This window comes from Equus asinus, chromosome 8 (genome assembly GCF_041296235.1).
Source record: "Equus asinus isolate D_3611 breed Donkey chromosome 8, EquAss-T2T_v2, whole genome shotgun sequence".
In the NCBI taxonomy this organism is placed as follows: Eukaryota; Metazoa; Chordata; class Mammalia; order Perissodactyla; family Equidae; genus Equus; species Equus asinus.
Window position 1 is genome coordinate 42,748,949 of NC_091797.1, and position 13,034 is coordinate 42,761,982.

At 41.3% G+C, this 13,034-nt stretch overlaps 3 protein-coding genes across 3 annotated transcripts; 2 read left to right on the plus strand and 1 right to left on the minus strand.

Moving 5' to 3' along the window:
- The first annotated feature begins 1,253 nt into the window (after positions 1-1,253).
- LOC106823478 (large ribosomal subunit protein eL43-like) lies at positions 1,254-1,532 on the plus strand. Its single transcript, XM_014829191.3, has one exon. The coding sequence runs from the start codon at positions 1,254-1,256 to the stop codon at positions 1,530-1,532; it is 279 nt and encodes a 92-aa protein (XP_014684677.1).
- A 1,040-nt stretch (positions 1,533-2,572) lies between these two features.
- LOC106823480 (histone H4) lies at positions 2,573-3,042 on the plus strand. The gene has a single exon (XM_014829193.3). The coding sequence runs from the start codon at positions 2,613-2,615 to the stop codon at positions 2,922-2,924; it is 312 nt and encodes a 103-aa protein (XP_014684679.2). The 5' UTR covers positions 2,573-2,612; the 3' UTR covers positions 2,925-3,042.
- Positions 3,043-9,025: 5,983 nt separating this feature from the next.
- On the minus strand, positions 9,026-10,824 carry LOC106823477 (histone H4). Its single transcript, XM_044777080.2, has one exon. It carries the CDS (start codon positions 10,807-10,809, stop codon positions 10,498-10,500), a length of 312 nt encoding a protein of 103 aa, XP_044633015.1. The 5' UTR covers positions 10,810-10,824; the 3' UTR covers positions 9,026-10,497.
- Positions 10,825-13,034: the final 2,210 nt, after the last annotated feature.

Here is a 13,034-nt window from a genome sequence, read left to right on the forward strand (position 1 = left end):
TCATAGCCCAGACAGAAGGACCTAGAGTGGGTAGAGGATTTGTCTTCCTCCCCTGCAATATGTGCATGGGAGACACCAAGGAGAACTTAGTAAAATTCCCCTAAATGCCCCAAGCCACCACCTTAAAAGACATCTTCAGCTAAAGACAAAAGAAAGATGTTGGGGTGAGGGGATGAAAGGGAAGTGGGGAGAGGGGGAGACCAGTTATAGTGAGGCGGGAACCAGCCTAATGAGACAAGGCCATCTGCAAGGCCCCAGGCCTAATGAGATAAGGCTCTAACAAGATGGGCCCTAACCAATAGGCAGGCTAGGAGATTCAGATAGAGGCCACCAAGATCCCCATTCCACAGCCTCAGGGCTTTCCTGGGTTTAGGCATGTGCCCCAGCACCCAGGAGTCCACTGAATGTGACCCTAGGCCCATCAGCATAGTAAAAAGCACACCCAGGGGTAGAGAGCTAGCATGTTAATGATACATGCATCACATGAGGTGGCATATTGAACAACAGCACAGGTGCAGGGAAAGCCCATCTCTACATGCCATGACAAGGCACTCCTCCCCAGCCTTGGCCTAATAAAATCACCACAATCCCGCTCCCTAACGAGCTGGCCAGCTGCCCCTTTCCTTTCTGTACCTGCTTTGTTGTGCCTCTCCTGTGCACAAGCTAATAAAACTTTTACTTTTCTGCTCCCATTGGTTGTCTCTCTTGATTTCTATCCTGGGAAACAACAAGAACTCAATGTTCTGGTAACAATAGGAGGTTGCTAGGAGAAGCACAGTGAACAAGGGTAAAGTTGTTAGGCAGATTTAAGTTCTGTATTTTCTTCACTGATGAGAATTTCTTGTGATTTAGAGTCATCATTCTGTTCCTGGAACACAAAGGGAGATACCCTTACCAATGGAGATTTCCCTTATAAGTGTAAATTTCCCTTACAAAAGGCTAAATTCTAATGTTTTTAGAGCTTCTCCTGTATATTTTTTCTCAAAAATAATCCTTATGAGAAACAGGCATATTTTAGAGTGGCACATTCTGCTACCCTTCATTAGAATTTTCAGTATAGTATAGTATACCCAAGTATAGTGAAGAAGTAAACTTATGTTAAATGTGGAAAAAGTGAATTATTAAAAAAACTAAAACTGGCTGCTAGGGAATTGGTTAAAATTGTACTATGGAGAATTCATAAGAAGGAATAATAAGCAGACACTAAAAATAACTTTTTTCACTCTCTGGGCTCAGAGCTACTTTGCAGTGACATGGCTAAACACGCCAAACAGGTAGGAGTCATTGGTAAATATGCTGTCCATTATGGTGCCTCTCTCAGGAAAATGGTGAAGAAAATTGAAATCAGCCATCACGCCTCGTACACTTGTTCCTTCTGTGGCAAAACCAAGAGGAAGAGACGGGCTGTGGGGATCTGCCACTGTGCTTCCTGCATGAAAACGGTAGCTGGTGTCACCTGGACCTGCAATCCCTCTTCTGCAGTCACAGCAAAGTCGGCCATCAGAAGACTGAAGGAACTGACAGACCAGTAGAAGCTTTGCCGTTTCAAACATTGTTAGCCTATAACAAATGGGTTTGATGCGGGGTCGGTGAGCCGAGGAGTCGAAAGAAAGATTTCTTGGACTCTCAAGGTCTGGCAGTAGTGCTCTTTTATTTAGAGAATAGTGTGGAATAGCATGGGGACAGGACCCATGGGCAGTCAGAGCTTCTGCTGCCGCCGCTTCTGCTGCCCCTGCTGGCATGGGGACAGGACCCATGGGCAGGCAGAGCTGGTGAGTGGGGACAGGACCCACGGGCGGTCAGAGCTCCTGCTGCTGTCCCCGCTGGCATGGGTACGTGACTTATTTTTACTGGAAAATAAAGAAAAAGAAAAAGATGATGTAAAAAGTCATTAAATGATTTCAGTGCAGATGGGGTCTGGTTATTGTGCGGTCATATAACTTTAGATACGAATCTGGCCATATAGATCGGCATGCAGGTGAGGATGCCCCGGGCTTCTCTCCCTGGGGCGGTCCTAATTCATACCATAAAAAAAAGTCCACTAGGTCGTATAGTTTGGCATGTAGGCCAGGTCACCTTGGGCTTCTCTAGCTGGGGCAGCCTTAATCCACATCAGGTTCATTTAAGTAACAAGAAAAAAATTCTCTTTTCTCCTTAGATAAGGGAAATTGAGTAACATATAATGTGTAAAGAGGTTCCAAAACTCCAAGTCTGCCATTGTGCAAATTTTCTTTGAAAAAATATGTACATCTATCTCTTCACCAAGACATTGAATTAGCTAGCAGTGGTGATCTCTGCGTGGTGGGATAACGGGTTGTTGTTCTTTTATTGCTTATCCTTTTTTGTATTTTCCACAACATCAATGTTTTGCGTTCTCATTCAAAAGTAATTTTTAAAGTCTTAAGACGTGGTAACAAAATAGTTACTACGGTTCAAAACACAGTACAAGGGAACATAAAAAGACCTGTGTGCTGCCAGTAGATGCCCCTCCCCCACTCAGGGGAGAATTCCCGCCTCCTTTCTTGCGTTCTCAATTCGGTCCGCCAACGGACCTATAAAGGCCTGCATCGGCCGGCGTGGCGACAAAGCGTTGTGGGGTTTTGTCTCTCACCATGTCTGGTCGTGGCAAAGGCGGCAAGGGCCTGGGCAAAGGCGGCGCCAAGCGCCACCGTAAGGTGCTGCGGGACAACATCCAGGGCATCACCAAGCCCGCCATCCGGCGCCTGGCCCGGCGTGGCGGCGTCAAGCGCATCTCCGGCCTCATCTACGAGGAGACCCGCGGGGTGCTCAAGGTCTTCCTGGAGAACGTCATCCGGGACGCGGTCACCTACACCGAGCACGCCAAGCGCAAGACGGTCACCGCCATGGACGTGGTCTACGCGCTCAAGCGCCAGGGGCGCACGCTCTACGGCTTTGGCGGCTGAGTGTTCGCTCTGTCAACTCCGTTCACGTAACAAAAGGCCCTTTTCAGGGCCCCCCACCCTGTCATCTGAAGAGCGGTGACGCTGGCTTGACATTCATGTTCCGTGGAACTAAGTGTCCAGACCACAACAGGCTGGAGTCACTCCTCTACGTCGCCATTTAGCGCCGGGCGGAGTCGCCTGCGTGCTCCACCGCACCCGTGTTCAGCAGAGGTCCCCACTGCTGTTTACCAGCCTTTTAACCAACAACTTTTACAAGTGCAGTTAGTAGGGGATCTTGATTTAGTTTGCTCAAGGAGATAAGCTTGTGGGGAGTCTTTAGAGGTTGCTATGTTCCGTCTAAATGTAAAACGTGTCTAGTCGACTCAGGAGGTCACTGGTATATTCAATGTGCCTGGAGGAACAGTAAATAACCTATTGCTGATCTCAGTCATGTTTACCACAGCGAGTGGAGAGAACAGTTTAAATTACTAATAGACTTGAGTGTGTAAAAGTATTGAACAATGACGCTCATAATCGGCACTCGCTAATTTACGTGGTGAAATGTCATTGGTGATTACAAACTCGTCAGAGACAGTTACAGGAACTGATTCAGATACAGCAAAAGTACAAGGTTTATGGACCACGTGTGGAGGGCAGATGTGTTCTGAGACATTTTTTTCTTAATTTGAGTTTATCACTAATGTAAACATGTGTACATGAGAAACGCATTTATTTTTAGCTCTTGAAAAATTGTCAGATCTGGCATCGATGACCAGACCCATGTATACTTGGGACATAAAGAATAATCTCTTCATTTAAGATGTAAAAAAGAAAAAAATAATTTAAAAGTTAAGATGTAAATATCTTGTTTTACAACTTTACTACCAAAGTGATGCAAGATGGTAAAAGGTTTAAGCACAACTATTAGAAGCCGATGGCTTGGGATCAAAGCTATGCCTACAGTTTCTGTGAGAACAGGCTAAATTACCTATCTTTTCTGGCCTCAGTTTCTTCATTTAAACAATCACGTGATGACGATAGTAATAACTAGCTCAAAGGATTGTGAGGATTAGTGAGTTGATAAATGAAAAGTGCTTAAATACCAGTGCCTGACACACAGTAAGTGCAACATGAAGCATTTATTATTACTCATTTATGCCTCGACTCTAATTGCATCTGACTTTGTGACCACTGGGTGTGAGCAACTGTATTTAACCATCACATTCCAGTCAATATTCAGCTAACCATTGCATGATTAGATTAGGAGACATTCTAGTCTCCGTTATGGTGCCATTGGAAATACCCTAATGTCCGATGTTTTTTTCAAACAATTTTTACAAATGGAGATTGAAGAGGTTCAGAATAGGCCTCCCCAAGATGTGCTACTTTGACATGTTGAATGTTTTGAGCTACAGGCAATGGAGACCTGGCAGGCTCGAGAGAAACTTTACCTCTCCCTTAAAGAATTCAAATTGAGAAGCTTGCCCATAATGAGCTATTACTGGAAATAAATTTTTTCTCACCTGTCTGTATGGCGTCTAATTACTGAACATCTGTTCTTCTTATTGTTCTGTGAATCACCCTCATCTCTGAAGCACCAGGCCCTCTTGCCTCAAGATGGCATAAATACCTCATTTTACCCCTCTGTGTTCAAACCTCTCAAGTATGTGGGGTCTGTGACTCTCTCATGCATGTGGGGTTCTCTTATGTATGAAACTAAATTTTATTTTTTCCTGTTAATCTATCTTAATTTGATTTATTAGACCAGCTGAAAGAACCCTGAAGGGTAGAGGAAAATTCTTCCTCACCAACAAGCTATTATCTTGATTATTTCTACAATATCATAACTGTTTGTATTCACAGTCTGGGTGGTAAATGAAGGACAGGACAAGCCTTCCTTCGCTTTCCAAGAGTGCATTCAGCATAACTGGATAGGTTTGCTGTGACTTTTGTTTTCCCCTAACTCCATGTTCTCACTAACTTTCTATTAATCTCATCTCATTTTTCTGAATAGAATAGAATTTAACTGCCAAAAAGAAACCCAGACATTATGTGGACCAGAGATCTCTTATGTGACAACATGTAAGAATTACGTGGAAAAGTTTTTCATTTGTTTAAATATCAATTACTAGTTCTTTCTCTAGACCAATTCAATCAGAATTTCTGGGGTTGGGTTACCTCAAATATGACTCATTAGTCCTTCCCATTGATACTGGTCCCACAGATCTTTTCCAATCTAGGAGGACATCTCAGTCTTTTAAAACCATTGTTTTATCAATTTCAACTTTAAATAAGAGAACACACTCAAAGGCTGTAGAACTGTAAGCCCCAAAGCTCTGAGCCACATTAAGGGACAAAGGATCAATCCTTTGGTGTAATGAGAGGCTACAGGTTCTGTTCAAGAGTTCAGGTTCTTACCTTTCTCCCAAGAGAGGATTTAGTTCAAAGCTCACAGGTTTATTTTATATATGGTTAATGCATCAAAGTTTGTTGCATAAAAAGATCTTGCTATAAACATCTGCTAGATTCAGTGGTCAGAGACAAGACATCAAAAGCCTAAGACAACAGCTTAGCTTTACTTTCCAGCTGTACTGGGAAAACTACTTCTAAAAAGAAACCGTAGTCTTTACTCTAAAATCTTAACGAAAAGTGTAATGACTAAATGCCCTGAGATTTAGCATGTATTACTTAACATAAATTTGTTAAGGACTCTACCTTAGAGAGTATACCTTAATAGAGTCAGTTAGGAGGGGTCTCTGTTGATAGCATCAGGAACATTACTTAATTCATTTATTCACTAAATATTACTGATTGACTGCTGGCTTCAGCCACTGTGCTTGGCCCTGGCGATATAGCAAAGAAAAAAATTCCTGTCCTCATAGTATTTATTTTTTACTAGGGAAAGACAGAAAATAAACTAATACAAAAATCACTTTGCTGAATACAGTGGCCGATTATTAGCCTTCATTTTATTTGACCTATTGGAAACATTGACATAATTGACCCTACAATTTCTCTGTGATATATTTTCTTCACTTGGTTCTATTTTAGCGGAGGCTCTGTATCTATTGCTAGTTCATCTTTTCTCCCAAAACCCTTAAGGTTGGGGGACACAGGGCTAAGTTTTTACTACTACTCTCTCTATGCTCACTCTTTGGAGATCTCACCAGGCTCAGGCTTTAAATACCATCTGTACATCAATGACTTCCAATTTTATATCTCCAACCCAGCCTTCTCTCCCAAACTCTAGACTTGTACCCGACTCCCTACTTTCTTTCTTCATGTGGATGTTTAATAGACATCTGAAGGTTAACACGTCCAAAATAGAACCAATATTCCCCCCTACTAATCTCCTTTCATGAAAAGACTTCTCCATTCAGTTAATAATAACTTCATCCTTGTCCTTTTGCATACTTACTTACATTCAACTCTTCCAGAAATCCTCTTGGTTTTGCCTTCAAAATATATATGGAAACTGATCAATTCTCAATACCAAAATGCTACCACTCTGGTGTGAGGACTATCATCTTTCCCTTAGATTACTGGCTTCAGTCTCCTCAGCGGTTTCCCTGCTTCCACTTTTGATTCCCCACTGTCCTGTGGAAAATTACCTTGGTGCCCTGGTAGCCTTCAAATACTACACTACCAGGCGAGCTCCCCGGACACAAAAAGATTCAGATAAAATGTTGGGGATGCATGGTTTTTAAAGTCAATTTAAACACATAGCATGAAACAAGGGGAAAGACCTGGGGTAAGATAAGACTTAGGATAAGGGTGCAAGGAGATAAACCACAGTAGCTGAACCATGGGTTAAATAACGTTCGGATATGTTTCTCTCTGTTGTATCAGCCTTCCTGACGGTGTGCAAGCAAGGTGTGATTATGAAGACAGGAGTCCAGGTTTGGGCAAGAAAGTCCACAAACAGAAGGTACCCTTGGCCAATGACAGGCATTTAGTCTATTGGAGATGATTATGGCTGGCCACAGTTGTTGCTCACGGTCTGCCTGTCCGATAGCCATGGGTTTTAGTTGTGTATCTTGGGCAAAGGACACATGGGGCCAGAATGGCTATCACGGGTGGGTGAGTGAATTAAGGTACCACATATCCCAAATATATTTAGTGTATCATGAATATTTATTGCCTCCAGTATCTCACGTGTCCAGGTGTATCAAGTACAGCTAGTGCCTCAGGAATATTACGCATCTCTCCGTCCTTTACTCCTTTCTCTGTATACTTAACACACACATGCTCTACTTTCTAACTACTAATATGTATTTAATGCATCTTATGAATTTCAGCCATCACATTTCTTTCTCCGTAGCAGAAATAAAACTCTGCAAATAGTATAAGAAATACGTATTTCAACATGTTTAGAAAACCAAGATCAAGGACTTATCAAATATAATCAGGCCATTAGGTATTTTATAAAACAGTACTTTAAATTTTATCTTTTATTCAACTTGCTCTGTTTTAATGGCATAGTTGTGAAAAGGGATAAAGGCCTACTTGTTTTAAGGAGGATCAATTAGTTTTAAGCCTATGTTAATAATCACATTCCTGTGAAAAAGCATTTTGTATAAAATCCAATCACTCTTCTGTGTTGTTTTGTACACAGGCCAATCAATATGTATCATACTTTCTACAGAGTCATTATTCCTAAGTACTCCTGACAATTATCAGAAGTTCTTCTAATAGAGTATCTTTCTAAAATTTTAGGAATCAGTTTGAAAAAGACAGCAACTGAAAGTATAAGAAGGCTTTAGTAAAGAAACTTTAACAACAATCAAATCAGTTCATTCATCCTAAGTCATTAATTCTTACTTTTCTGATCTTGGGTTAGGTAGCCTGCTTCTAATATGGCTTGGAAAATCTTAAATCAGTTCTGTGGTAGAGTCTGACAGGTACCCGGTACGGTTATTTATTAAAGTTCTTTTGATGCTCTGGAAAACTCAATTTCAGATCTGTATTTTGTAGCAGGAACCTTTAGAGACAAGTGTTTGGAGAAACAGTAACCATCTGTTGATGATAAGAGAGAATATATCTGGTTAATTTAGTAGATTAATCAATATTATAATATGGAGTGAGATAGAATCCTCTATTTAGGTCTAGTGAAGACACTGACAAATCTCCAAGGGCCTTCTGATATAGCCCATAAAGTATTTGCTATTATTGCCACCAAATGAGAAGGGCATTTATACCCAGGAACAAAATCCGTTGGCAGTTTTCTGTTAGTGTTTCATATGAATATAAGTATGCTCTATCCGACTTAAAAAGTATAATTGCTAAAAAAAAAAAAAAAAAGGGAGAGGGCCGGCCCAGTGGCGCAGTTGTTAAGTGCCCACATTCCGCTTCAGCAGCCCGGGGGTCGCCAGTTCAGATCCCAGATGTGGACATGGCACCACTTGACAAGCCATGCTGTGGCAGGCATCCCACATATAAAGTAGAGGAAGATGGGAACGGATGTTAGCTCAGGGCCACTCTTCCTCAGCAAAAAGAGGAGGATTGATAGCAGATGTTAGCTCAGGGCTAGTCTTCCTTAAAAAAAAAAAAGGATACTTGTTAAACATTTATATTAACATTTTATCGAGTTAACTTAGGGATGTGTTTCCTTTTTTTGATTTGCCCTCTTTTTTTATATGGCACAATATATAGCAGAACAGTTCTCATAATTGTATACTGCTAATTACAAACATAAAGTAAATCTTTGCTTATAAAATGAGAGAACAAATATTATGTGTGGCCTAGTGGCCACTTGGGAAACTACAAAAATAGTTTAGATATGAGTAACACCTTAACGGTTTTATTATTCAAAATTTGAGGCCTGGATTTAGAAAAGATATCAAAAATTTTCTAATATTTCTTTACATCAGGCTAAGAATGGAGGTCATAGATTTCTAAAGAAAAATGCTAAAATAATAGCTGTAAAAATAGCACTTAAATTGAGCACAGAATACTTAGGGATTTTTTTGGTGCTTGTTTTGTTCGTAAGAATCGAGAGATGTCAAAGTTATTCAAGAAATCAATGAAAAGCCACAAACAGATAATAGACCCTCAGAAGGTGATGGGAAAATATAGTTAAAAACAAAATCTCCTGATCCAGAAAAACCTCTCCACAAAAGTAATAGAATCACAAGTTTTATTATTGAACAAGCATTAACCCAGAATGTGATGCGCGTCACAGACAGTCTGCTAAAGGGATTGCAAACACAGAAAGACATCTCTCATACAGCTAAGTGGGTACATCCCACTTAAAACAGGAAAGCTTTGCAATTTGGCGTCATGTGATAGCTGATAGGCCCACCTCCTCCAAGGAACCTGGGAGATAAGAGTGTTCTCTTCCTTAACGATTCTATTTCAGAGACACCTCTAGAGTCCTTGAGGAAACATTCCTGAATTGAGAGAGTGGCTAGATGCTGATTTAGCATTTCATTTTACAAAGGTTAACTCTTGGGGGGGCAAGGGAATTTTTAAAGTTTTTAACTTCAGCCTCCAAATATATAAATCTGGTCATTGTTTTCTCTTTTTATGTACATGTGGGCAATTGTTACTTTAGTCTGTGTATCTGCATTTGCCAAGCTTTCCATCAACACCCAAGTTTTCATCTTGGGTTTCTTCCTATGGTTTCTAAGACCTCCTCTGGGAGGATGCTAAGGCCTTCTCTGAGTTTAGGCCTGGATTTATCTCCTAATGTCGTTTAATTCCTTTTCCACTCTGTACCAATGGTCTCTTTTGAGTAGCCCTCCTGGGTTAGAGGGCTGCCTTGTATTTTTTTCATCCTAGAGAACATTTCTATAATTCGACCTCATTTCCTTGTAATTTAGTTAAAAGCCATTTTAATTGCATCCCACCCTCACCAATTGTTCTGTGGGATGTTACTTAAGTTAGCATGTAATTGCTCTACCAGCTTTCTACACTGAGTGCTAACTAGGACTAGAACAAGGGGCCAATGACATACTTGGTCTATCAAAGAGACATGAAAGGGTAAGTATCATTGGTCACAATTGTAGCTTGCAAATTAGCCTGTTTTACAGCCATGAGTTTTATTTGTTTCTTGAGCAGAAGACAGATGGCACCAAAATAGGTGTCACCAAATTGTGGTGGAATTTTAAGTCCTCATGTCTGACCAGGCCACATCTCAGGAATTAGGGCTAAGGTGTCAGGTGGACTTCTCATTCCTTCTATCCCATTCTAACATACACGATGTACCTTATTTACAAATCAGAGAATACTATTCTGCTCAAACCTAAAACCCATGTACTTGGATGTTTCCTTCTGACTCTGTCCTATCATGCTTTCTATTAAAATGGAAACATCCCACTAGAGTACTGTTACCCGATGAAACACTTAACAAATCTGAATTCAATACAACTACAAGCAAACCACCAACTTTTGCTTTCTCCCTAACCCAAGAACGATACATAGAACCTTTTTAGAGAGCTTTAAGGATAAAAAGATAAAATAAGCAATTAGGAATGTAAAGCCAGAAATAGAACGCAAAACCCACGGGCAAACCAGCATCACTGCTCCTCAGGTGAAAGGGTGGGGGCCCTGAAAAGGGCCTTTCGACTTGTCAAAGGAAAAGAGACAAAAGCACTCAGCCGCCGAAGCCATAGAGGGTGCGCCCCTGGCGCTTGAGCGCGTAGACCACGTCCATGGCGGTGACCGTCTTGCGCTTGGCGTGCTCGGTGTAGGTGACCGCGTCCCGGATGACGTTCTCCAGGAAGACCTTGAGCACCCCGCGGGTCTCCTCGTAGATGAGGCCGGAGATGCGCTTGACGCCGCCACGCCGGGCCAGGCGCCGGATGGCGGGCTTGGTGATGCCCTGGATGTTGTCCCGCAGCACCTTACGGTGGCGCTTGGCGCCGCCTTTGCCCAGGCCCTTGCCGCCTTTGCCACGACCAGACATGGTGAGAGACAAAACCCCACAACGCTTTGTCGCCACGCCGGCCGATGCAGGCCTTTATAGGTCCGTTGGCGGACCGAATTGAGAACGCAAGAAAGGAGGCGGGAATTCTCCCCTGAGTGGGGGAGGGGCATCTACTGGCAACACACAGGCCTTTTTATGTTCCCTTGTACTGTGTTTTGAACCGTAGTAACTAGTTACCAAGCCTTAAGACTTTAAAAATTGCTTTGGAATGGGAATGCAAAATTAAAAATTTACGTGGAGAAAATGAAAAACGTGATTGTCTTCATAATATCCCATCACAAGCATGTTCTATGATACATTTAAAAATCTCTAGTAGTTAACAATAATGTGCTTTCTAATTTTTTTCTGTTTTCAAGGAGACCTGTACATAAAAAACATCGTTTACTCTCTCCTAAGAGGCTTATATCCTTTCTCCTCTTTTCCTAGTAAGATGGTATTTAAACCTAAATTCTAAGCAGCCTTTTTGAGATATTCATTTTTCCTAGGCTATCTCTCATGTATACATGTTAACAAACTTGTTTGTTTCTCTCTTGTTAATCTGTCTTTTATTACAGGGGTCTCAGCCAAGAAGTTAGAGGGGTACTTTTCCCTCTCCTACATAATTCACATTTATTCTATATGCACGCCTTAGTCTAAATAAAGCACCTATAACAATCTTTATTTTGTTTAAACTTCTAATACCTTTGCATAAATCTTTACCTAGAATTGCATGTTTTAAAACAACTCCTAAACAGTATCTTATAGCTAAAATAAGGATATAATCACATAAGATCCTCCTTAAGGCTTCTTCTCAATTTCCCCACCTTCAAATATCACCATTGTATCAATAAAGAGAATATTTCATATATACAGTTAAAATCAAGTTATAGTAAGCATAGACAAAAGATATGAAAGAAGAAAGGGAGGGAAGTTTGTCATTACTTTTGTTAGAAAGACTTCTTGAAAGCCTCAGGAAGTTTCTTAATCTTGAGCCGAAAAGAACACAGAGTCTTTGCCCTAAACCACTGTATTTTGCTGAGTGTGCCTACCCTTTCCCAAAACATGGGGCCCAAAATTCATCTGACTTTTGCTCTTTTATTATTCCACAAGAAATTCAAGTATATTTAGCATCTCTAGTAGGACTTAGTCTCTTCTAGACGTTCCACAGTTCTCATGAGACTAACAACAGAAGTAGACTTTTCTTTTCAAAGAACTTAACCCCTGCTTCAGAATAATCAGCTGCGACATTTGGATTTAAATGTGAGTTTGTTAACAATCTTGGCACACTGGAATAGAATACACCCAAGCAAACTGAGGGCATGAAGACTGTAGCCGAGGCAAAAATTTCTCCTCTATCAGGGTCTCTGGTTGGCCTAAGACCTCAAGTGACGTAAAACGGATTAACAGGAGAAAAGCATACAAATTTCATTGATTTTTTACGTGTACATGGGAGCCTTCACAAGAGAATAAAGAACTGAAGAAATGACCAGAGCAGGAAGCTTTTATACCTTTTAGACAAAGAAACAATTAAATTTGTGAAGAATTGAGGAGACAAAGGGGTTTGAACCAGGGATAGCAAATGGTGAAGAAGTAACAAGATTTGTTTATTCAGCCTTCTGCCCTAAAATCCTGTCTGTGGTGATAAGGATGTTTCCTTCCCTCCTGGTACAGGGAGGGTGTCTTTCACATGGGAGATTTATCTCCGGCTTTCAGGAAAGAAGTGGAGGGAGACCAGAGTGACCTTCCTCCTTCTGCCATTTTCTCAAACTCCTTCGGCTAAAGATATTCAGTATGTCAAGGCACCATATTTTGGAGTGGTGCATCTTGAAGCCCATCAGAATGAACAATGGCAAGTCTGTTTCTCCCAAACTCTCCTCTGAAACCCCTTTCTAGAGCACATAGATTGCCCAGGCTGAAAGCTGGACATCATTCCAGGCTTGTCCTTCTTCACCTTCCCCTGTAGGTCACTCTGCAGCAAGCCCTAATCTTTCTGCCTCCTTTATCTGCTAAATCCCCCTTTCCTGCCCTCTTCCTCCTCTTTCTGACTGCTGTCTCTGTCTTGGTTCAGACCCTCACCACTGGCTGCTTTTTCCAGCCTCTTGAACTTGGATCTCTCCCACTTCCAATTTACTCTCAACAGAGCCATCAGAATATAAATCTGAATCATACATTTTACAAGATTTTGAAATCTGCATAGACTCCACCTTCCCCTGGTAGATAAACTT